The sequence below is a fragment of the Seriola aureovittata genome, chromosome 7 (assembly GCF_021018895.1).
Source record: "Seriola aureovittata isolate HTS-2021-v1 ecotype China chromosome 7, ASM2101889v1, whole genome shotgun sequence".
In the NCBI taxonomy this organism is placed as follows: domain Eukaryota; kingdom Metazoa; phylum Chordata; class Actinopteri; order Carangiformes; family Carangidae; genus Seriola; species Seriola aureovittata.
The window spans coordinates 14,166,886-14,193,253 of NC_079370.1; the positions used below are offsets into that span (position 1 = coordinate 14,166,886).

A 26,368-nucleotide genomic window follows, 5' to 3' on the forward strand; every position below is an offset into this window, starting at 1 on the left:
AGGAAAAGGAGAAGGAGAGGGAGAGGGGTGAAGAATGGGGACACAAGGGAGCCAGAGAGAGAGAGAGAGAGAGAGCAAGCGACTGATGCAAACATATTGTCGGTGGCTCATTTGCAGACATCTTTAAGTCATACACGCACCTTACAAATAAAGTTTATGCCATTCCCTTCTAGAGGAAGACGCTGAAATTCTGACTTACTCAAGCACAGCGTGGACAGCAGTCACCCCACCCCCCACCCCCCTATCCCAGACCCACACACACAGACACGGGCTGCATATTATAGGCAACAGCACAGACAGGAATCCGGTCCGGTGCAGCCCCCGAGAAGAGAGGCAGACACAGAGAGAGAGAGAGACAGAGAGAGAGAGAGAGAGAGAGAGTGTTTCCTTCTTGAGAAATAATCTGAATCACTTCAGCCTGCCTGCGCTGGAACCTGATAATAACTACAGGACTGCTCCGGATGGATTTATCGTCTCTCCCACCTCGCACAGCGGAATTTCTTTCACAAGACGGGCGATTTTTAAACCCGGTGCTGATCAATAGAGAGCAGAGAAGAAGAAAAAGAGGGTCAGATGTTTTCCCCTTCTTTCCTCCTCGACGTGCTTGAAGCGGAGGCGCACCTGCGAGAGTGTCTGCTCCCTTTATCTTTACTGAGAGCCCCAGTTGGGCTGCTGCTGCTGCTGCTGCTGCTGCTGCTTGGCTGAGGCTACATACACTTTACAGACTGGACCAGTGGACTGAGAAAAAGACAGAAAAAGAGAGAGACAGAGGCGGGGTGGGCGCGAGAGAGGGAGAGAGAGTGTGTGTCTGTGTGTGAATGTGTGCGTGTGTGTGTGTGAAGCAGGGACTGGATGGATTCCTCTCTTCCTCTGGCACTCCACAGGCGCTCATTCATTTATTTAAGCCCGACCGACGACAGCATGCCAAGCGCAGACTCCAGCGGCAGAGCTCGGTCAGTATAACATCCCCGTCTCTCAGTCTGTCACTGTTTCTTTCTGTTTGTTGTTCTCTCTCTCCCCCCCTCTCTCTCGCTCTCTCTCTCTCTCTCTCTCTCTCTCTCACACACACACACACACACACCACATGGACAGGTAAAGTCTTATCCCTCAGAGCCACCCTCATCTTGTCTCCCTTCATATGCAGAAACAGACTTCCTAAGAGAGGACAGGAGTGAGACGTCCTCCCACGCACCGTGCGTTCTCACCTGCAGAACATCCCTATACTTTGGCGTCCTGTCGACGACCAGGACCCGACTCTGAGGAAAGCCGCTTTCATGGGCCCCAAACCTCGTGAGGGCCCCGGGATGGCGTGCAGCGCGTGTTACTACCTGGTTATCAGCTCCACACACCTGAGCAATGGACACTTTCGGCGCGTCAAGGGGGTCTTCAGAGGACCGCTGTGCCCAACTGCAACCAGTGATTCACCGGTAGGAGAACATGTGGGTTTTGATAGATTTCCCTAGGTGTGTTTGTGTGTGTGTGTGTGTGAGAGAGAGAGAGAGAGAGAGAGAGAAAGAGAGAGAGAGAGACAGAGTAGTGTGTTTGTGGTTTTGTTCTTGGAATACCTGCTTTTTAGTCCTGGAGCTTGTAAAAGAGTGTATTTTAACCAAGTGAGATTATCTTTTTTTCCCCCACTTTATCATGGGCCAAGTTCTTGATAAGGGTCAAAGTTAGGGTATTTGTGTTATCATAGGAAGTTCTCACAATTGAAAAGTGTGTTTGTCTGTGTGTGCAAGAAAGATAAGAAAACAAGACCCAGAGTCACTGTCATACTGAGAGGAGGTGGATGACAGAGGTGGATATTTTTGCAAGGGATCATCATTTCTTTTCTTGAAGCATAAAATACTTTTTTTTTTCACAGTATATGTGAATATTTTAAACAGAGGAGAAACTGGGAATCCAACCATGAAGCCATCGTCTCTCCATGCCTCCTTCTCTCTCGCTCATGGCTGTGGGAATTAAACGAATCAAATTACATTAGCGCTTTCAGGAGGAGATGAGTTGCCCAGCTGAAAATAACACTAATTACCTGGGGAGTTAGGTGTGTGTTGGTCTGTGTGTGTGTGTGTGTGTATGTGTGTGTGTGTGTGTGTGTGTGTGTGTGTGTGTGTTGTGTGTGTGTGTGTGTGTGTGTGTGTGTGACCTGCCCAGCCCGGTAGGGTAACTCCCTGACCTTTTCCTGGTGCCCGTGGTTCCTTTGAGCCACCAGACTGGCATTTAGTTGTCTCTCAGTCTGTGTGCACTTACTGTGGAGTATTTGTGTGTGTGTTTGTACACTTGCAGAGACAAAGAAAGAGTGTGTGAAAGAAAGGAAGGGGGGGGGAGAAGGCGGATAGAGAGGTAAAGGAAATGAAAGTACATGTAAATATGTACATGATATTTTGGACTGTGTGAATGGGGGTGCATGAGCTGCTCGAAGAGTCTGTGGTAATCACACATTATTCATGAGCTCTTAATGTGAGACGAGACAAACTGGCGGAGCTGATGACAAGTTTGATGAGAAAGGAGGAAAGGAGCAGCTGGTATGTGTGTATGCATGTGTCTGTGTGAGCGTGTGTGTGTGTGTGTGTGTGTGTGTGTGTGTGTGTGTGTGTGTGTGTGTGTATGTGAGCGTGTGTGTGTGTTCATACTCAAGTCATTACCAGTCTGTCATGTTCGGCCCGCGCTCACTATGTGATGGGAATGAGCGAATAGTGTAGAGCAGACACAGTCACAGTGCCAGAGATGCTTGAAAGAGTAATGTACTTGCAAACTTTTGCGCACACACACACACACACACACACACACACATACACACACACACACACACAAATTATTTCGAGATGCTGAAATACTACCAAAGGAGATAATTACTGTACACACTCTACATATACAGTGTGAATCTCTCAGTTCTTATAAAAAAATTAGGGCTTCCCTTTTAAATTTGAATTGATTGAATCATCTGTCTCCGATGAGCCCATTCATCTCCTTGTAGAATCATGAAACTCTCTTCTTTTTTTTTTACTGCCCCTGCAACAAGTTTGGTCTTGTCTAAGAAAAGAGTTTAGCTTCTCAGAGATTTTATTCTTTTGAACAAGCTGCTAGCAATTTGGCATAATTTATTGCAATAAAAAAAGGTTTGAAACATATTTGTATTCCCCAAAGTCAGCGGTCTAAAAAAGTCATTTTTGGTATCAGTCCCAAAACTCAGGTATGGCTTCAAATGGTAATGTTCAAATGGCGCTTGGCTTGTACAGTTCCTAGAACGGCTGTTCAGAGCTGAGACTGCTCTTTCTTGTTGATGCGCTCAAGTGCTTGTGATATGTTCTAATAGTGCATTCACTAATCTAGATCCAAGTCATCTCAAATAGTTTTGCAGACTTGCCATAGTAGAGAAAAGGCAGATGTTTCTGATAATATGAATGATGGTTCTGCTCTGTCCAGTGAGTCTTGACAGGGCGACAGTGAGCCAATAGCAGGACCCTGAAACTGTAGCAGCGAAATGGAATTTAGCCATTGTTCATTTTATTAATGACGACTCTGAAAAAGGCTTATGATTAAATAGTTGAAATATCATACTGAACAGTAAAATCAGGTGAATGACTGAAAGTTAGGAGTCTGTAGAGCCCTACCACAAATCTAAAACTTTATTCATATCCCCTAAAAGTAGAAATAGCATCAAAGAAAACCATTCAAGCAAACAGCATCAGCAGCAGTGACTCAGAACCTCATTCAACAGGAATATGTAGACTTCCTCCAGCTAAAGACTTGAAACCATGCAGGCTTCAGGGTCTTACAGGCTCAACCGTGGCTGGTCTACATGTGAACAGAGACAAGTAAAAATAGCAGCTGAATACGTATCATTCTCTCCGAGCTGCATACTGTTAGTAATCGGTGTCATTCATGGGAGGAAGGACATTTTCTACCTCCAAGGCCAAACTAATGCAGATAAAGCTACATGTGGAAAGTTTTCAGTGATGGAAAATGCTGGCTAAGTGAGTATTGAGGGTCAAAAAAAAAAAAAAAGATATGCTTTCACATTTATCCATATTAGTTTCGACATGGGCCAATTTATGGGCCTGTCAGCGTGATAAACAGGCTGCACTAGTGGCCAAGCAGTTCAAAAGTGACCTCTTGTGTTAGGTGAAACTTCAGCCAGGAGCGAGTGAGTGAGTTTAACACACCTCTTCAAGATTGTTCGACATGCTGAGCAGCATCTTTTACACCTGTCCATCCCATTGTGGAGGATGCCGTGCCAACCGGCACAACAGCTACTGTATCTGCTCTTTGATTTAGCTTAGATCAGTGGAGTACAAAGGATTTTACAACTGGGATTTGTCAGGGGTAACTTCTTGTGTCTTCACTTTGATAAGGAATTGCAGCATTAAGACAACACTGGGAGCCTGTGAGTGGTAAGGCACAGCCCTCTCGACACCCCACCTTTTCTTCCTCCACAACAAATCCTCTTGTGTTTGTTAAGACTTCTCTGTTTTGTTGTTTAGTTAGCTTCCCTGTGGAGTGCTGCGGTATGTCTAGATTAGGATTTTGCTCATTACTACTTTATCACCACTAATTAGTCTTTGTGATAGGTTTCTTGGACGTGTCTAAATTTTGGTTCCCGTATGTATATTAGAGCTTAATCATCACTGGTGAGTCATTCTTCAAACTCTCATTAACACTTCAAAGGTTTTCTGTTCTTGGTGTCAGCGTAGAGGGAGGACAGGAGGAGAGACGTAGCAACAGAGAGGTGTGTGTGGACAGACACAGCTTTAATGCATCTCCCAATTCAGACAGCTCCAAACTGATACACTTTCAATTTCTTTTCCTGCCTCTTGTCCGAAAATCCTCCAATCCCTTTCCCGCCGTCTCAGAGTGTCCTTTTAAAAACCTTCTCTCTCTAGAATATTATAGCTTGTATAGCTTGTGTGTGTGTGTGCGTACTTAGCTGCTCATCCACTGAAGACCACTTTGATGCATATTTCACTGCCGTTGCAGAAAACAGATGAATCCTTGGCTGTACAGCACAGTGTCAAAGTGAGTGCGTCGGCATGTGTGAGTGTGTATGTGGATGTGACTCTGCGCTTGCACCCTCGTGTTTTCATTGATTCCGCAGGGAGCTGAGCAGTGTTTATGTAAATGAGGTGGCATTTAAACATATGCCCTGAACAATTATCTTGAAACAACTATTAAGCTGCACAAAAACACGGCCATGTTCAGAGTGAGTCAAGTACTTAGCTACAAATATTAAGCCATCATGAGGGGACAAAGGTGAGATGAGCCAACTGGCTTGCCATTTGGCGTGCCAGTTTGCTCATGGGCGTAAACACGATACCCAGGAATCTTTGTGCACTTTTAATGAGGATCATAATAATAACTGATACCATCTTAGTATCAAAGAACACCCAGGGGACGATCAAGCTGGTAATGGCATCTTGACATTTATGAAGTTCAACAAATGTCAGAAAGAAAGCGATTAGTTAAATGTGAGTTTGAGATAAAAAGGTGTTTGCAATACAAACTTAAAAGCAGCTGTGGCGTCGTTGAGTTTTGTGTCGCCAGAAAAGCTACTTCAGAGTCGAGGCCCATAATGCTGCAGTCACTCACATTGGTAAAGTCTAATGTTAATTCACACAAACACACACACACACACACACACACCCACACACACACACACACACACACATCGAGCTCAGACATCAGGCCCTAGTGGAGCTGTTTGAGAGTGAGCAGGTGAGTGCTGCTGAATACTAAAGTCCTATATGACTGGACCATTCCTGCTGACCGCTGCAAAGTGCTCCCACTGATCACCGCTAATGTCCTCCATCACGTTTACACTCAACACTCCGGAGAGATTGTGTGCGCGAGTGTGTGTTGGGGAGAAAGGTGGATAATTGGGACAGATGGGTGAGATAGGATGAAGAGAAAGAGGAGGGAGAGGGGGAGAGCGAGACAGTTGGCATCGATTTTAACACTCTCTCAAGCCTTTATTGACATTTCATTTAGCTAATGAATTCATTAGTGCTTCATAGCATAATAACCTCTACTTGATAACCCGGGTGGTTCCATGGAGGTAATGTGCCGTCTTTCCTCTGCTGCCTCGCTATTTTCTGACTCATTCTCAGCTTTTTTGTGGTTTCTTCTCTTTCTGTTACCCAGCAAGTTTCCTCTCTGTTTCTTTGTGCTGCTTTGTGTAACTTGTAAATGAAACCGTTGGTTGAGGTGACATAACCTGCCAGTCTCTCAACAACAGCGCAGCACACCCTCAGGAATGACAGAGAAGAAGAGGGAGGCGCAAGATGTACAAGCGCATTTCTCTACCTATGTATAGGCGTCTTTGTGCTTCTGCTAGAGTGTGCTCGCTGGCTTTGTGATGCTTGTTCACCTCTGAGATGGAAATGATCTTTATTCAATTTGCTCACGACTGATTCATTCTTTATTTGTGTCTCTTTGATCTGCTGCACTGGGAACACCAGCATGCACACAAACACACACGTACGCACAACCCTGCATGAATTGTTCAACCTCTTGAACTTATACAAAAATAATTTTTTTCATTCACATACAGGGTTTCACCCGCAGTACACATTAATAACCTTCCATTAAGACTCAAAGTCTGATCAGACATAAGACGCTGGTTTGTGAATTGGAAGCATTTATTTTACTGATGTTTGGGTCTGATGTCTGAAAGGGAAAATCTGCTTCTGTGGCCTAACTGTAAGGATGTTTGTGGGGCCGAGTTGATCTGCGTGAGCTCTGTGTGGGTGTGTGTGAGCACATTTGGAGGGTATAGTGTGGGTTGTGACTGTTTTGTAATAGTTTGTATGTTAATACATGAGGAGCGAGGGCTGCTTGTTGATTAAAACTTTTATTATAGGATCTTTAAAGAGCAGATTCTGATATTAGATGCATGTTGTGAGTGACACACAAGCTATTATACACGTGTGTACACATGCACACGCACACACACAGACACAACAGATGGCCAACCTCTCATTTTGTATATTACCTTGGGACAGATGTTTGTCTGTGTGGTCATTAGTGATCGCAGCATCAGATAATTACCTGGAGACACACCAGCACATAAACACACACACTCACGTACAATTAGTGAGCGTTTGATAATTATGGGATGTTTGATGAACCATCTGGAACACCAGCTCAGGTAGAAACTGAAAGACACCCTCGAAACAAAACCCTACACACAAAAACCTGAAATCAGGGTTATCAAAAGAGTATCATTGCCCAAGTCCTGACGAAACGAGGAGAGCAAGACGACAGGTGAAGGATGAAGAGATGAAAGCGTTGTTGTTTCACACTCATTAGGATGTCATGTTTCATTCAAGGATCGGTTGTATCCTCTTTTATTCTCCTGGAGTGATTTTCCCCCGCAGTCTGAACTCTGAATTTCACGTCTCTGTCTTTTTTCTTTTCTTTTTTTCGAACTATCATTTGCCACTGCCTTCTGTCCTTTCCTTCATACATTTCTCTAGCCAATACCTTTGCTCTCATCCCCGTCTCTCTGACGCTCCTCTTGTCTCCCTCTCCTATTGCTTTTTGTCTCATCTCTCCAGCCCATTCATTTTTTAGCAGGTCAAAGGTTCTGCTGTTTAGGTCTTTGAACGTTAGTGTGTGTGAGTGTGAGTGTGAGTGTGAGTGTGTGTGTGTGTGTGTGTGTGTGTGTGTGTGTGTGTACAGTATGCCTATACAGGAGTTTGTGTGTGCAGGCGATGGGAGTAATATAGAAGTAGCAATATTGCTGAAAAATCCTTGAAGGAATAAAAGAAAGGAGTATGTGCTTTATTTGATGGTCAGATTTTCTGTTTTTCAATAACCTCCACTTTACTCTGAGACTCTGCCTCTCATTTTGCTGCTTTACCTTGATGTGCTTTCACATATGAAAAAAAATTGCAGATACAATTATGGCTACATTAACTTGACATCCACATGTGCATGCAGGCACATGTGGATGTGCATGCTACACATGTGGATGTGCATGCTGCCCCACTGTAATGCCTGCGTGTTTCTCCACCGCTGACATGCAGGTCAGGGTTAAGAACAGCTCAGACAAATTAATTATCTCTTCTCTGGAGGAGAGAGATGACTCACTGAAAGAGGGGCTATGAACCAGCACCTCCTGGTTCAGCAGAAGCCCAGGAATTACTCCGATCCCAGCAGAGACCCAGGTGCTTCCTTCTGAAAAAACAGCTTGGATTTCATCCTCAGCTTGATCTTCAGATCATATTTTCTTTCGATTTTCAATGTGCATAAGGCCGATTTATAAGAATAACTGCGACTGAAAGAAGTCGAGCAGGCACTTTGCATTTATAGATCAAAGTGGCAGAGGAATTTTAATGCATATGAACAAGTTTCGCTTCCCTGAAATCGTTGACATAAGATCAAGGCTTTCGTGTCTTGCATTGCTGTGCCTTACTCAGAATAGGCTGTTATGGGGCATATTGCACCAATACACAGACTGGTTTAAGTTATAGCCTGAATGAAGAAAACTGAGATACTGAAATAATTTCTAAAATGTATTACATAGCATATGTATACATTGGTATCTACATTGAAATTTTCATTGGTATGTCTGTTGTCTGTCTGTTGAATGGGGGATATGTATTTTTCTTGTAATGGCAACTCCAGAATTATTTCTTAAGCCAGTAATACTTGACATGAAATACCAGTGGAAAATAAAATCCAATTTGATTGCAAGCATTTTTTTTATCAATGGGTTTTGTTGAATCTCGAGGTGACGCTTTTATGTTTCTGCTGCCTCAGCCTCGCCTGACCTTTGACCTTTGACCTCTGACCTCTGCTCTCACAGACGGCCCTAGGGAAAAATAATCGGTGAAAAAGATCAATGTTAGGGTCAAGGATTCGGAGGGATGACCAGGATATTATTGAGCTATTACTTTATTAAATGTCCTTGTACCTGATAATATAATGCTTGTATGTGTGCACTGTGTATTATACAGCACAATTCATTTAAACACGGATGCTCAAGGAGGGGGAAAAAACACGCCAAGAGCACAAAAATACACACCATAATAATATTAAGGCTTTGTGTGCTATACTCCGAGGTGTATAATAAAACCTGTGAAATAATGGCCTAAAGCAACTCTACTGCAAGGAATTGTACTACGCCAAGATCATCGACTTTCTCATCTGATCACCGGCGTCATTACTTGTGTGGTGGTGGGCGCAGTGAATGATCCTGTCCTGACTACAAAGTCTTTACTCAAAACAAGATGGTGGTGCTTTGCTTATATCAACAAAATGGACGGGCGGCTGAGTCCACTGAAGCGTGATACAGGTAAACTAGAGAGTTTTAGTTCTTGTAGTTCAATGTCTTTCATCCTCAGACATCGTGTGACCAATAGTTCCTGTGCGCTCGCGCTACGATAACCATTGCACCGTCCACCATGATGCAGCAACAGATTTTGAGGTGGACCCTTTTGTTTCTTGTAGCGCCACCCACCCAGTAGGCTTAGGCTAAGGGTTGACTCATGTTAATGTAAGGGGAAACTACACAACACTGGTTAGTTAGAGTCACTTAAGTGAATTAACTAGCTAGCTAGCTAACATGAATTCCATCAATCCAGGGTCAGACTGATGATCTTTAAACAAAAGCTGAAATGCTCTTTAAATTCAGTTTGTGTAAAGGTTTAAAATGCCTGTTAAATGAGGTTTCCTTCTATGTATATTTTTTTTATAATTCCAACATTGTCCTAGTGGAGTCTGGTAACATTTAAATGTAAATATCAATTGACCCTGTGTTTCCTCTCTTCACTGACTCATGCAAAGATGAAAAGACTGCATCAATCAAAGCTCAGCGTTGACAAGGGAAGAAATAGCAACAGGACAAGATGAGGAGACTGAGAGAAAAAGAAAGAGAGGTGTGGTGATGGAGATGAGAGAGCAAGAGCAGGTACTGCCCACTGTTCCCAGGATAGGATTAGCATTAAGTTCCTGTGTTGTTCAACACAAACAAAAACTGACTGGCCTTATCACATCCAAACAATGTAGGCTAAGCCCAATTACCATAGAGATGTATGTTCTTTGGTAATTACAGTTCTACCCATAAGCTCAATTTAACAACAATACATGCCTAGCTAAATGTAGTGTCATTAGTATTATTGTATAAATATATTATTGTGTAAAACACATGTTGCTTATGTTTATGTACTGTTTGAGACACATTTCTATTATTCATATCCAAAATGATGGAAACTCAAACAAATAGATGAAATAAAGACATTGTATATAATCTGACTATAATTTTTAATACACTTTGACAGGAGAATTTATGCTATTGCCCACTGACATGGTTTTAAAGCTATTGTTATCCAAGTTTTGGATGAGAATAGCTCCAAAAATCTTAAAATGCATATGTAGATGAGGGAAATCAAATTTTTTCAGGGTTGGGCACATCCCCAAACCCCCCTAGCAAGCTCAGTTTTTGGACCCCTGCATGTGGCCATGCTCTCATGTGTGTTCATTCTGGTGTGTAGTCATGTTTATGTATCCAAACAGATATGACCTACTAGGACATTCTGATAGCACAGGATCAGTCATGCATCACTAACAATGCATCAAATTATATCAGACTTACTTCCACCAGCAACATCAGCCATGATGCAGGCACCAATAATTCATGCCGTTTGCTTCAACTAGCCTTCACATCAGCCATGAGGGAGAGAACAACCCACCGCAATTATCATGAGGAGCAGCATTCCTGTGTTTAGCAGATTGGAGATGCCAGGCGCTCAGCTTAGCGCTGTGCAGAAATGTCCTGGCTGCATGCTGCCAGGATGGCAGGATCACAGTGGTCTGCAAGCAGCCTCCAGCTACCAGCCACCAGGCCTTGGCTACCTCTTTAATATGGGCAGGGTGCCTGCTTCCTCTGTCTGTTTGTGTATGTATGTTTGGTGTGATTGTGTTTGTGCGTTTCTGCATGAGTCTGCTATGGGGCCTCCTTACCCTTGCTGTGAGGTATATTCTTACCCTGTGGTACGGGATTAGTTACAACATTGAATGGGAAGACATGGAAACAGCAGGAGAGGAGAGGAGAGAGAAGAGCAAGGGAAACCCCACAAAGATGAGAAGAAATGTGTGGGTGGATTGTGTGTGCGTGCGTGCGTGTGTGTGTGTGTGTGTATGTGTGCCTGCATGTCATGGGTATTCATCAATTTCCCTAAGATTCTTCACTTTTCCTCTGCCATAACTCCCAGAGGCAAGAAGTAAACACAAACTCTGTAAGATCTGGTTCTCTCTGCCTCTTTTTGTTTCTCTGTCATTCCTCTAGTTTCACTCTATTCTCTCCATATGTAAAGTTCTCTGTGTGTTTGTGTGTGATTGTTTGGATTACATATGCAAAACATATCTGTCATCTAGTGAAGGGGAACAAATAGAATTGCGAGGTCCGGAGGATGTGGAGCATATTGGCTTTCATCTGTGAGCGTGCAGGTGTTGCAGCTGTGGAGTACTTGTCGTGAACAGTTTAGGCCGCATTCTGAATTCTATGTTCGCAGCTCCAGTTAGCTCGTCTCTTCCAGGTATGACAGAAATGTGTGTTTTTGAAAAAGCTTTGAAAAGAAGTGTGGGCCATGCACATCACAAAGCAAGCCAAAATTTGTGAACTTTGCGTGCGTGACTGTGTGTGGGTGTATGTTTGTGTTTATGTGTGAGCGTGTGTGAAAAATAGCAGCATGTGATTTATGTAAATGAGTGTCATCGGCCGAGGAGGAGGCAGAATTCCCAGGCCTGATGAGTGGCTTAATGATTCATCAGCCTGGCTGAGGCAGGCATCAATAATGGATGACAGAGTGGGTCATGCAGGATTGCTCGCCCCTTGATTAAAGTGCTCCACAGCTAAACGCCTCACTTCCTCCCTCTTCTCACCCTACCTTCTGTGAGGATAAATACAGAAATGTGCCATGAACACACAGCCCTGTGCGCGCACGCACGCACGCACACACACACACACACACACACATACACATATACTTGCACTCATGGTCACACACACCTCTTGCTCAATCTCTTTCTGTATAGCTTAATGTCATCTCACCTCTCACATATGCTTAATAAGCTCTCATCCCTTCCTCATCTCCTCACTCTGTTTCTTTGGTCTTAATCCAATCACGGCGGGTGAAAAAGGGAGAGAAAGGGGTAGAGAAAGTCAGAGAGAGAGTAGGAGAGGGGGAAAAAAGAAGATGGAAAGCGTGGGAGAAAAGAAGAGAAAGCCACAAATGAATGCTTTATGATTTGTCTGTACAGAAATGGAACCTTTCTCTCTGGAGATAAGACAGGAACATAAATGTTCTTTCTCTCCCCTCCACACACAGAGCAGAGGGAGTCATTCTCTCTCTGTCTCTCTCTGTAAGCTGTATGTGGGTGTTGGTGTGACAGGACAAATCTCTGTCTATTAGGAGACATAAACCTCTAAACCCTGAGCTACACAGCCATACATACTAATGCAGCCATACAGAGGGCTGGATAGAAGTTGGGAACGATAGAGAGGAAACACATAGAAAGAAAGAGATGTGGAGAGTCTAGAGATGGAAGGAGACAGAGCAGGATGTTGAAAGCAGAGAGTGTTCTGGCGGGATTTCAATCCCTGGCCAGCACGGGGTCTTAACTGCTGCACAATCTTTGAGTACAGCAAAACCAGCTTTAACAAAGTTGGACTGATGTGCACCACAGAGCAAGCTCAGTGAGTTCATGTGTGTGTGAGTGTGTGTGTGTGTGTGTGTGTGTGTGTGTGTGTGTGTGTGTGTGTGTGAGTATCCTGTATATGTGTGGTGGTGTTGAAGCCAACAGTTTATTTTCTGCTTTCACATCTATAGTATCATTAGCCATCCATGCACTTATACTCTAATGTGCCAGAGAAAAGATCACTCACTCTTATTGGACACACTTATGTTATCCCTTGCTAGCACAAATGGACCACACAGAGTGAACATGCACACGCACACACACACACACACACACACACACACACACACACACACACAAATGCTCACTCTTGCTGGAAAGCTTCAAAAGAAACCGCAATCATAAATGCCTGGAAGAGAGCAATCATTCCTCAACAACAGCAACCCATCGTTCTCTCTCACCCGTCCTGGCCCCCCCTTAGTGTGTCACGCCGCTCGCCCCTCATCTGTTATGTTTTTCAGTTGGCGAGACTTAGCCAGGCGTTAAGAGTGTAGCGTGTAATCTTCGATCGTATTAATCCTGTTCTTTAAATCTGTCACTTCCCAAACTGATTACCTTCATCTTCTTAACTTGTCTTTCACTCTAATCTGTATCATCACACTCTGACAGATTACAGTCGCAGTTTGATCACTTTAACAGATAGAGATGCAATCCTCTTTGAGGCAGTCAGTCACCAGCCTTGTCTGGACAGATAGGAATGTGATAGACAGCACATGAGTGCACGATATGTGTGTTTACATGTGTGTGTATGTACTAACTTAACTATGCTGTATATCCATTTATCCATGCAGGGTTTTCAGTTGTGTCTGTTATCTAAATGTCAAGAGTGTATGATCCATATAATTCCATTTTTCTGCCAGCTGGGAGAGGAGAGCATTTAATACTGGAGATGACATTTAGCAAGAGAGGAGAGAAGGCTGATAGGCACACAGATGGAAGGACACATCACCGACAAGTGCTTTTAATGCATGGGAGGGGAAAAAGGATACAAGAGAGAAACTGAGATTGACTCCAAAAATATTATAAAAGACTACGATAAAGAAAGACCTGAATTAAATGAGAGGTGGAGTGATGTGAGAGGAGAGGGTGAAAGGATAGAAGACAATCAAATCTCACCAATATATCTCCTCCAAGGCTCTTCTCATGTCCTTTTCACCCCAGAGAGCAACTGTGGAGAAAGCATCAGAGAGGAAACAAGAGGTGGAAGATAATCCGACAAAGCAAACTTACAGTATATGCATGTAGATATATGTAGAAATCACAGAGACAAAGAATAAAGGTCACATCTCCATGCTTTATATGTAGCATCCTTTGTCCTCCTGTAATTGGTTTATGGTGTTCTCCTTAATGTGCCCTGAGACAAAGGGAAAGAAACCTTCTCCTTTTTTAGAGAAACAAATGCAAGTCCCTGAAGAGCACATTGACTGAGTGGTAGGATCATAAAAATACATTAAAAGACACAGAGGAGGCCAGAGTTTGTAGAGCACCGGGGTATTTTAGGAATTTGCATGCACGCTTTCATGCATTTGTGCTTCCGCCTTGATCCCACCCAACACAAATTTTATCCACAAAACGGCTGGAAAGAAACTATGGGTCATGTTTGTTCAAGAGGAGAAAATGTCTTAAGATGTCCTCTGCTTTTTTTTCCTGTCTGTAAGCTATGCTCTGCCCTGGTGAATCAGTTTAACTTGTCCTGCACGAGCCAGAGGCTGAGCTCACATTATATTCAGGACGTCACGCGCAGGGAAAGATTGTGAGAAGAGGGGGAGGATGTTGGGAGGTGGGCAGATTTAAAATATGGCACCGAATAAGACTAATATGTGATACAGAGCATGAATAAGTCCATGAAAACAAGGGAGCCCTGTTGAACGGAGAGGAGAAATAGAGAGTGATGGGAAGAATGAAGGCAGGAAGGGGTGGACAGATTAGCGGAAGGGCTAGAATATGACCAATTAATCGGTTTAGCCGATTCATTCTATCACAGGCGGGAGGGTGATATTGGCCGATAAATTGGCTATCGGCTTTTTCCTGCTCCAAACTCTATTATATCAGCCTTTAAAAATCCACTATCAGTCGACCTCCTGGGGGGGGCTCTGTGGCCTTGCCTTGTGATGGACAGGGAATTAAATTTTGATCTCTTGCTGAGTGATCGTTTGGTTGGGCCTTGTGACTAATCATAGATTTATGACTTTCAACAGGAGAGCGGTGCAATTTATCCATGCCACAGGCTTCCTACTGTAACCCTAGTACAGTTGTTTTGAGGCTGTTGAACACCCCGTCTCATTATTTTTCATCTGCTTACATTTGCATGTGGATGCGACATGTCACACATTATATATGGAGTCAGGATGCTACCGTGCAGCTCTCTCTTTTTTAGGTCAAGACAATCAGTGACATTGATGCCTATAGATGTGCTCAGAGCAGATTTATTTTTATCAGTAAAACTCTAACGCAGTTAACCTACTGTAAACAGAGCATGAAAGCAGCACTTACTGTGCAGCCACTCAGTATTTAGACAGTGACATATTTTCAGTTTTTTTGGAGGTACTTCAGCATATTAGATTTAGAATAAAACAATGACCGCAAGGCACTTTCAGCTTTAAGTGTTTCTTAGTGTGTTTATATTCATACTGAGTGGACAGTCTAAAAATGCAAAATTCCATTAGATAAATCTTTTTAGGACAGCACAGCAGGTCAGTGATCCTAAACATACAGACAAGGCAACCCAGATGTTTATAGTATAGTCAAGTCACCCGGCATCAGTCCAACTGAACATCTGTCTCACAGATAAAGGTTATACTGAGGAAAAACAGTCTGAAATAGCTCCAATACAAGCCTGACAGAGCATTACTAAGGAAGCTACCAAGTATCTGCTTATGTCTGTAGGTCACAGACTTCAGTCACTGACTGACAGCAAAGGACTTGAAATCAGATATTGAATACAATGCCCTTGGTAACACTTATGTTGAATTGCACACTCTGTCCCCTAAAACTGGAGGAAACTGTTTACAAAGAGCTTCTATACATTTCATCTGATTTTGATGCTACTTGCCATGAGGAGTTCTGCAGCAATTGTGTAATGTCCTCTGTGGCTCTAAAAAGAGCTTTTTTAAAAATAAATGTTGTCATCAAGGGTTTTCTGGGTTGGACTTGAAACTTAAAGGTTATAACAAAGCTTGTATTATGAACTTGGAGTATGTCCTGGGCATTTATCATTCAGAGAGGGTCTAACAGAAGACACTACTGTGTTGTATCATGGGAAATTTAGGATCCAGAGGCTAAAAGTCGGGATGTCTCTGCCTCTGCTCAGCTTTAAGATCAGAAGTACCAGATTTTGTGATACATCTGATCTTAAACCAGATTTAGTTTTCGAAGTAAACAAATCATCTAGTACAAAGGTCGCAGACCCTCATTTTAACGATAAAATCCTGAGAGAAGCACTCCTCATATCAACAAGGCAACAAAGGGCACAGGGCAAATTAGCAAATATAATCCCTTCATGATTTATTTATTCAGTTTGTTTCTTGCATGCTGCTCAACATGCAAAGGTCAGAGGGAGATGGAACGTTCCGTTTGTATTTTGAGTGAGAGAGAAAGAAAAGGAGGAATTGAACAAACACTGACGATTTTCTGTGCAGAGGGTTTAAATTTAGAAACTCGACGAGTCAAGATACACCTGACACAGGATCTCTGGAATACACTTTGTACTTTACCATGTTTGTTGTTCTCATATTCTGAATTACTTTGTCCTGTCCAGTGTCTCTTTCACAGGTTGCTGGCAGTTTTAGAGATGACGTAGCTCACTGGTACTAACACATCTGTCCTTTTGGCTGTAAGAAAACCCTAATGACCGTATCCATGGTCAACACATCTGCGGTTTTGGCTGTAGTCGCTCTGTGTTCTAGTTTTGGCCATACTTCTAACTGGCTGTAATGATTTGGAGCAAACAAAGATACACAAACACACAGAGAAACACTGTTCAGACCAATAACAAAGGCTGGGACGTACATACAGACGCACATGCACACACACATTAAATGAATAAATGGGTGGGTGCTGGCCATGGAGGCATATTAAAGGCAGTCAAGGGAGATTCATTAGGGCTGCAAATATCAGCTCATTAACACTCAGCTTTCCTGTTTGGCACTCTGTGTGTGTGTGTGTGTGTGTGTGTGTGTGTGTGTGTGTGTGTGTGTGTGTGTGTGTGTGTGTGTGTGTGTGTGTGTGTGTGTGTGTTTGTGTGTGTGTGTGTGTGTGTGTGTGTGTGTGTGTGTGTGTGTGTGTGTGTGTGTGTGTGTGCATGAGGGTGTTGCAGCCGCTGAGATCTACAGGTCATTACAGTAACAAGCAACTTAGCCCTCAGGTCAGCTGTCATTAGCTACAGAAGAATAGCCAGAAATCACACCGCACAGCCAGACTCTCACGCCGCCAGACTCTCTCCACTTGTGTATGTGTGTATGTGTCTGAAGGATTGGATCACAGAGACACCTCAGATGCTGGCAGAGAAGAAAACAGAAGAGTGGCAGATACTTGTCAACCATGATAATAATAATAATAATGATGATCATAATAAACTTTATTTATATAGCTCTTTTCTTAACAATGTTACACAGTGCTCTACAAAAGAAATAAGAATAGACTGAAATTGACTGCAAGAGAGAGACAGAGCGAGAGGCAAACAGAGTTGCTGATTTTTTTTTTTTTTTTTTTTTTTCACAAATGGAATTGTGTCTATCCATTACAGTAGCCAAGTTATGGTGATAATTATAGCTGAAAATAATTAAATGATTAATTGGGCTTGATAAACTGCTATGAATTGTTTATTGCTACATGATATCATGGGATGGTGTTAAAATAGCACGCCACTTTAGACGTCATTTCACGTATCATGTCTATGCATTTTAAGCTTTTCACGTCTCATTTAACGCCGTTCTAATACGGGTTAGGGGTTAGCCAGTAGCAGTGGCGATCCTAGACTCTGGAGGCCCCCAGGTAAAGAATCCTTTTTATTAAATAATAATAAATAACATTAGGCGTACACACGTGTTTGAGTATTTGCTCAACAAAAGAGGAGCAGCATGTAAATATGTAATAACATCTCTCTTGGGGAGACACACACACATCATCAGAGCCTCACTAAGGGGGTTTTTGGGGCAGTGGTGGTGCACTTGTTTATGAGAGGTGTAAGGGTTTTTTTTTATTGTTATTGCAAAATATGTGCCAATATGAGGAGCCATCTGGTTTTCTTCTCCCAACAGTGCACCTCTGGTCGGTAGAGAAGTGACATGGTGTGAAATGACACACAAAAAGCAAAAAATGCGCAATGATAACACGTGAAATGACTTAAGAAATTATTCATTCATCATTTGGTGATACCAGGTTGTTTATTCAATTGTTCTCTCAAGGCACAGTAGCAATTAGAAGTTATCTAAATTCATAAACATCCCCTATTCACAGTTTTTCCCTTTGTCTCTTCTCTTCTCTTCTCTTCTCTTCTCTTCTCTTCTCTTCTCTTCTCTTCTCTTCTCTTCCCCTCATCACCTGCTGAATGCTAAATGAATGGGCATTGTGCAGTTATGTGCCAGCCTTGCAACTTCTTCACCATTGTTATGCACCTTAAATATTGAAAAGACAGAGATAATTATTCAGTGAAAAAGGAATGAATATGTCACTCATTAGATACCACACTCTCCAAAATTAATTTCATTTTGATACTGGCAGATGGGCTTTATGAAATGCTACATTAAGAAATACCTTGAAATCTATTCAGCATAGTTACATCTTTCTATTTCTTCTTAAATTACAGAATATGAAACACTAGATATAAAAGAAGTAAATAGAGGGATACACAAAACAATGCAAATTATAAAAAGGTCCATCACACGAGTTTCACAGCAACATGAGTTAATTAACAGAAAAGCTGGAAAAAAAAAAAGTTTTAAAGGAAATTTAAAAGTCTAGAAAATCATTATAATAAACAAACGACGATATGCAGAAGCAAAGAGAAACTAACTAACAGCAATTTTGCTGATGCAGTTGAGTGTAGGGTTCATAAAGGGACATACTGCTCAGTGGCATGTAACCTTGTAAGGCCTGTGTTTTTATCAGTTCTGCAATGGCAATTACTGTAACAACAGTTTCTTCACAGTTAGCCATGTCCATGAAGTTTTTACTTTATTTTTTCCACCCCCTGCAGGAGAAGCTCTATTCAGTAGCAGTTACAGTAATATATTTCAACAGAGTGAATCTCTTACCGCCAGTTGTGCTGCGACTGACCTCACTGTCTCTCTCTTCCTGGATTTATTATGCACACTGAGTGTTGTTTCGTCCTCATTTTTTTTTTTTTTTACCAGTCTGGGTATGTTTTGAATTTCATGCTGAACAAGACTGCAATTAAGACTTGTGTTGCAGTGCTGTTAACAATTAACACATCTGATCAAGTTTCATCTCAGCATGATTAAGACAGCATATTTAATAAGTCTGATGAAGCACAAATTCACACTCTTCTATGTGGTAGTCAAGTATTCGCCAGCTGCCTGTGCACAACTAGCCACGTAAAGAAAGAGAGACATAGTGGGCAAGAAAAGGAAACTTAGTTAAGTGCACAACTCCTTAACAATAATACATTGCCGTCATTTTTTATGTCAGAATCTCAAATAAAACTGTCTTTCTCTGCAAATTGTTGAAGCCTACAGTTTTCATGATTTCTCCTCACATTGTGTCCCATGCCAATATTCTAATTTACCAGGAAATATACATCAAAGTAAGGAGGGAAAAAAAAACTATCAAAATGCTGTGTCAGAGGGACTTTACTATAATATAAGTCTGTTAGCCTTAAAAGTCCTCCCTCACACTCTCTCTAGGTCGAGTCCAGCCATCCATGAAAATGCTGTTCAATATTTAATTACAGCCAACGAGAAAGTGACCAGCGAGACGAGTGAAACGATTTAGCTCATACAAGTACAGTAGGTGTCTGAACACAGTTTTAATTCAGGATTTTAATGTCATTGATTCAGTCTAAACAAACTATATAAAAGCTAAATGGCGCTGAACACATTCAACTCAGTATGCATAAAGTTTACATGGAAACAGCAAATTAAATGAAGCACTCACTATTTTTCCCACTCTGTTTATCACTGTTAGCATGAAAATTAGCTTTATTCACATTGTTTTCAATGATATTTGTTTTTGTATTTTAGAATTCATAACCACTCAAACCACTTAAACCACTTAAATTTAATAAATGACCCTGTACACTTGCATTACATAACAAATTTGGATTTGTATTTTTTTTTAAGAACGAGCAAATGTGGTATCGCTCACCTTGTTGTGAAATGAGTGAGAACTGTTGACTTTACAATTATTCTATTCTTGTGTTTATTATTTAGAAGTCTCTCTTTGTGTCCCTGACAGAGCTCTACCTGTAGTCAACTCAGTGTCAAGGTGTTAATGAGAGTTATGATAGGAAGAAGCATATCTAATAGGTGTCTGCAGGTCTCCTTTGCAGCTCAGCAGTTTTGAATGTCAGGATCACCAGAAGAATCCAGATAATTCGAAATCTCCATTAGGCTCCATAGTGTTCTTACAACTAACGAGGGTGATTTTATTTTTTAAATTTCACATGCTAGAAAAATCTGACATCCAAAAAAAAAAAAAAAACAAGAGGGCAGTTTTAATGGGTGCGATGGCAGTGACAGTATGATTGCATCAGAAAAGTGTTGTCACAGTTTCAATCCCAGAGAACTCCCAGAGGTTCCTCAAGGGATTTTTTTTTTCTTTCTGAAGAGTTTTTCATGAATTTGTTGTATATCATTAGTTTCCAGTGCACATATTCTCAAGCACTGACAGACCACATGTGTAAAACACTTTTAGCGTGACCTGTTCATTTCCACAGTAGCTCTAGACATTAAATTACATGCGTTTGTGTCTGAAACTCCTGTTATGGTCCATAATGATTCTTATTTGCGGCATAATTTCAGCTATGACGAGGGATAACATGGCACTTCTCCCACAAATTGAGAATGAGCGGAGAGAGAGAGAGAGAGAAAAAAAGAAAAGAAGCATGGAAACACATTCACATTCACAGCCTCCCAGCAACACTCACACACATAATCATGCAAACAATCAATGTCCATTCAGGTCTGCAGATATCAGTTGTGCATTTTCTGCAAACAGATTTATGCTACTGAGGTAAATTGAGGTCTAGATTAATTTAGCACTGGTGTATCAGGTTGACAGGCTGTGTATGACGGTGCATGCATAAGTGTGTTTGTTTATGTGGGTGTGCTGAATGTGTGGATGTATCTCTGTAAGTGAGTCTATGCATATTGGCAAGAAGAAATCATATGAGGTGGGCACATTTGAAGGAAATGAAAGCTCTCATGTTTGATTTTAGTATTCAACGGGAAAAGGGGGAATCGCATGTCAGGATCCCTCTGACATAGACAAATGGCTTGTGACTTCGCAAGCACACATTTCTGCTTTGATGCATTCACACCTTTTCTTATGTACACCCCTCTTTCCATACATATATTTCACTGTTCAAAATAATTACCCTGACAGAGTGCAGAGAGGTGAGAAGAAAGGGGTTAGGGAGTACAAAGGCGAGCGCGCACAAAAATACACACATGCTCACATGTATGCACACGTCATGCGCGCACACATGAAGACATGCACATTCACAGCTCCTGTGTAATCTTGCATAAGCCAAAAGGTCTACAGAAACACAGCTTTCATTATCTCAATCTCATCACCCCGGCAGCACTCATAGGAAGGCCGCCCCGGTTGATTGGATCATTTCCTGGTCGTGACTTAAGCCTGCAAGGCAAATCGATACCATGGCGCACACACACAAACACAAACACACACACAGAACAACACAGGATCAATGTGTATTAGTTACCTCTCTGTTGATTTAGGTATAGGAGAGTTCTGTCAGCCTGGTCGTTTCTTTAGCCTCCCCTACACTTCACCCATTGTGCCTACAAGCTATCTAGCTGCAGATGGAACAGGCCAGAGGAAGGACAGTCTTTTCCCTCTGTATGTGTGTGTAACTGCGTATGTGTGCAGATAGAAATTGCATGGATATAGCATTTATATGTGTGAAAACTGATGGCGTGTACAGCGGGGATTGTTCAACTCTGTGGTGATAGCGATGCTCAGATGTTGGTGTGTGCATTTCTGCGAGGGCAGGCAGGGGCCATTTCTCCTCTTGCCTGCATTGCTATCCTCCCTCTCTTTTCCTCTCACCTATGTTCCTGTGTGCAGGCATATTACTGAAGCAAATTGGGGCCAATAGACTCTGTCACTGCATGACCCAGGGCTCGCCAAACAGAAAAGGAGCAAGCCAGAGAGAGAGAAAAAGGCAAATAGAGGGGGATACAAAGGGGGATAAAGGAGTGGAGGAAAAGCGTAAGTTGGATGAGGGAGCAAAAAAAGGACGAAGACAAAAACAAGAGCTCGCATAGAGAGGGAGGACGAGTAGGAGATGGACGGAGGGAAGGAACGAAGCAGAGAAGGAGAGAAAGAAGTGACAACCTCAAATTAAATTCCCATCATGTCAGTGTAGAACAGAATTCAATAGTGTTTATTGGCAGCCCCTAGCCTGAGGGAAATTACATTCTGAAGCAGAGCATGGCATGAATGCACACACACCCCTGAACACTCACGCAAACGCGCACAAAAACACACACACATACATAAGCAAGCACACACGTCTATTGTACACAACCCTGTGCTTGTCCTCGGACCAAAAAAAAAAACCCTCTGGCTGATGTGAGCATGCAGACAAGCGATTTATCCCCCGAGGTCCATGTGCCATTTGTGCAGTGCGTGTTTGAGTGTGTGTATCTGTCCATGTGCTATTTATGCAACTTTATATATATGTGTGTGTGTTTTTTGTCTGGAACTTTCTCTTCCTCACATGCATGATTTTTTGCCAGTGTAGAAAAGTCTAAGTTGAGCATTTTAGATGCTCAGGTTTTTTTTCTGTCAGCCACAATTGCCCCTTTCTCTGCAGTCAGACTCAGACTATTTGCCATTACAGTACATACGCAGGTTTCTATTATAGTGGCTGTATTAAATGTGTCCCCAGGCTCAAGCTGCCATGAGCACAGGGCTTCAGTGCCTTTGTCCAACCTCCAGCAGCAGCAGTAAGGCTGCATACTTTAATGGGAAGCTGTTTAACAGTTTTATGCAGAGCACATGTAGAGGCTATTACTGCTGATGTCTCTGGGATGCAGATTTGCTCTAAATGGCTAACAATCTGCCATTCTTTTGACCCCCCCCACCCCACCCCCCGCACCCAAATCCCAACCCCCGCCAACTCTTCTCGCTCTCTATCTCTGCCCCTCTAACCCTTTATGTCTCTATCTCTCTCTGCATCTATCTCAACTCTCATTTCTGTCCCCCAATCCCTCCAGCACTCTAACTCGTCTTCTCCGTCTCTCCCTTTTCCAGGAGCGTGCAGAGAGAGCTTTGGGCTGCTCAGTGGAGGATCTGAAGGCTCTTTTCTACTGTGAGCTGTGTGACAAGCAGTACCTCAGACACCAGGAGTTTGACAATCACATCAACTCCTACGACCACGCACACAAACAGGTATAAGGGAAGCACCTGCGCTACAGCTTAACACACACATGTTACAAACAGGCACACAAGCAGACATTTTTTATGATCTCTCGCAGCCGAATTTGGGTGTGTTAGCTTTATGCGTGTTGACGGAAAGCTATGTTACATCTCCATGTCAATCCGCCCATTGGGTACAGTTTCCCAGCGGGTAGCAGTAGAAATTTGACAACTGCATCATCTCTGTCACACACACACACACACACACACACACACACACACACACACACACACACACACACACACACACACATGCACACAGAGGTGGAATGCCTCAACTCAAGACAAATACACACACATCGCACTGCATGTATCCATTTGAACAGGCTGAGAACATAACATAACATAACATAACATAATTACAAAAGTACAAAAATTATGTAAAAATGAGCCACTACTGCATGCAGTATATAATATCAAGCATGAACATAGAAATAGGAAAACTTTATATAGAGACATGGTAAATAAGAAAGTATTAACCGCTGTGTGTGTGTTTAAATGATAATAACTGCAAATCAATCATATTTCATTTTCTTTCTTCTGACTGTATTAAAACACCATAGTGGTGAGAAAATACATTAGTGACCATAAAACAATGTTATTACACCAAATAAGGAAATATTTCATGGTATATTGGCTTTTCCTTTTGCTTGCTTAAAAGTTATTGACGGACAAAGACCTGCACAGTATATTATCTTAGATAGTGATTTTACCTTTGTTTGGGTTCAGTTAAACTTAAGGGAGGTCTGGAGAGAACTCCCTGTTGGAACCACTATGAACAAACTGTTATAGAGCTTCCATAAAAGGAATCAAAAGAATTTTACCTGAGACTTGAGAGGATTGGTGCTATGTAAAAAAAAACAAACAAACAAAAAAAACACCAAACATAGGTAGAGAGCATAGAGAAATAATTTTACTTAACCATGTTTTACTGCTGGGGTCTCTGAGACCCCAAACAGAAGTAAAGGTAAAGAGTAATCTTCTCTAGCAGACATCAAAGAGCAAAGCAATTCTCATAAAATCAGGAAAACTCATAATGTATGAAGGTCATAACACAATGTTAAGTTTTCTGAGCTGTTTAAATACAAAAATGCAATTCGCTTAAAATCAGGTGAGTGAAGTGTCTTATTCTTAGCCGAGCCAGTAAAGCGTAATCAAAGCAACCCGAATGAAAACAGAAGAGAACAGTCATACTGTGCATTTAAGTATTACTTAATCTTCAAGTCCCAAATTTATGATACATGGAGAATCTTTTTTTCTGCAGTTCAAACTAAAGAGCAGTTGATTTTATATGTATCTGGTACATAAGGGCTCCACTACAAAATTCACTTTATTCTTCCTCTATCTGTACTTTCTTCAAAAGAAAAATAAATATTCTGTACCAAATAAAACATGGAGCTATTAGTCATAGCTCAAATATGATTCTATTATTCAGGCTTGGACAGGATGAGGCCAATGGACCATTAGGAAAAGGCCCGGCAGCAGGTTTTCTCCTGCGTTCTGCTTTCACATCCATTTTCATACACAACCTCCACACTGGACTAACAAGCTGAAGGTTCTGCTGATAGCACATTCTCCTACAGCTATCTGTTGTCATGCCAAGACATACACTCACATACAAAAACATACAGACATACACTTACCCATGTACACACTCGTCCACAAACACAGGCAATCTCTCAACCAAGCCAAGCCGCTTCCCACTTCTGAACGCCCACACTGTGCAACATGAAATAAACATTAAATAAAACTGTTCCTCCTCTGTCATTGTTCTTTGAAAATGAATTGAAGCAACTGCAGGCCAATGTTAATGCTTTGTTTTAGCTAGCGGCAGGCACATGAAACGAGCTGCATGAGGCACTGAGCTGACAGTAGCCACTGGCACCGTAGGAACACACACACACACACACACACACACACACACACACACACACACACACACACACACACACATACATACACTCCTACCGAGCAGACAACAGATGAAATTCTAGCTGAAGACAGCTTCCCTACAGGAGTATTGGCTTTGGAGAATGGAAGCTGATTGCGTTTGCTCTGTCTCCTTTCCCTGTCATCGATTCGGGGATAAACATGTCTGAATACAGCGCTTTATCAGCATTTACTGCTGATTACAGAAATTGCTCATTACAACAGAATTAGACTCCCTTTTTGAATAAAAGAGCAATCAGCCTATTAGTATGGCTCCTCACATGCTACCTAAGGATACATCATCCCTCATTCTAAGGCCCTAGTGGATATGAATCAACTCTGACTCATCCATAGTTGCCTTAGCTTGAGCACTCCTTAACACATCTAAAGGAATATTGATCGAGGCTTTGACTGACGGATTGAGCTTCACAGGGCATAGCTAGACTGGCATGTTGGAGAGAAGGAGCAATATCACTTCCCGCTGTTGGGGACATGACATCATCTTTGAAGACAAAGGGAGCCGCTTTAAAGTGGGAAACGGAAATATCTCTGCCCCGTGTGCTAACTGGAAAACGGTTCTGTACGCAATATTTTGGTTGGCTCTAAATATAGCTTCAGGTTTTTCCTGCAGTGGGACCTGTTTTTAAGAGAGAACAATAACCTGGCAGAGTGCAAATGCAAGAGGGAGGAGAAGTATTCATCTTCATACATTCCTTCTATTACAGACTGCTCTCTCGCGCTCAGTCATTGCCATGGACAGCTACACAACTACGACTCTGATCTTTTTTTCCTCCCTTCTTCTCCCCCTTTTTCCTGGCTCTGTCCGCAGCAGTTCATTATGTATGCCTCTCCGCTTGAACATGATTAATATTTCCCATAGAATGAGTCTGGCATCAAAGCCCCTCAAAGCTCACTACCGCACCCCTAACAAATACACACACACACAGGCACACACACACACACACACGCACACACACACATCTGCAATGCACAAGGAACTATACTATAAGAAATGTATGTTTAAAAGATACAAACCCACAAGGGCTGCTCTTGCTCTGCTGGCACATACTTATTGCTGCCTTTAGTGAGCTGACAGTGGGATGTTAAGCATCAAGTGATA

The 26,368-nt window shown here is 42.3% G+C and overlaps 1 protein-coding gene across 2 annotated transcripts in view; it reads left to right on the forward strand.

Annotated features, from left to right (window-relative positions):
* The first annotated feature begins 303 nt into the window (after positions 1 to 303).
* LOC130171633 (G patch domain-containing protein 8) overlaps positions 304 to 26,368 on the forward strand; it is a 34,417-nt gene continuing 8,352 nt past the window's right edge. Inside the window, exons 1-3 of one of the 2 annotated variants that reach the window (XM_056379696.1) lie at positions 304 to 953; positions 1,145 to 1,439; positions 23,155 to 23,292. In XM_056379696.1, the coding sequence (XP_056235671.1) occupies positions 1,275 to 1,439; positions 23,155 to 23,292 (303 nt within the window). In that variant the 5' untranslated portion in view covers positions 304 to 953; positions 1,145 to 1,274. The remainder of the gene's footprint in view (positions 954 to 1,144; positions 1,440 to 23,154; positions 23,293 to 26,368) is intronic. The other variant, XM_056379697.1, reaches the window with a different exon arrangement.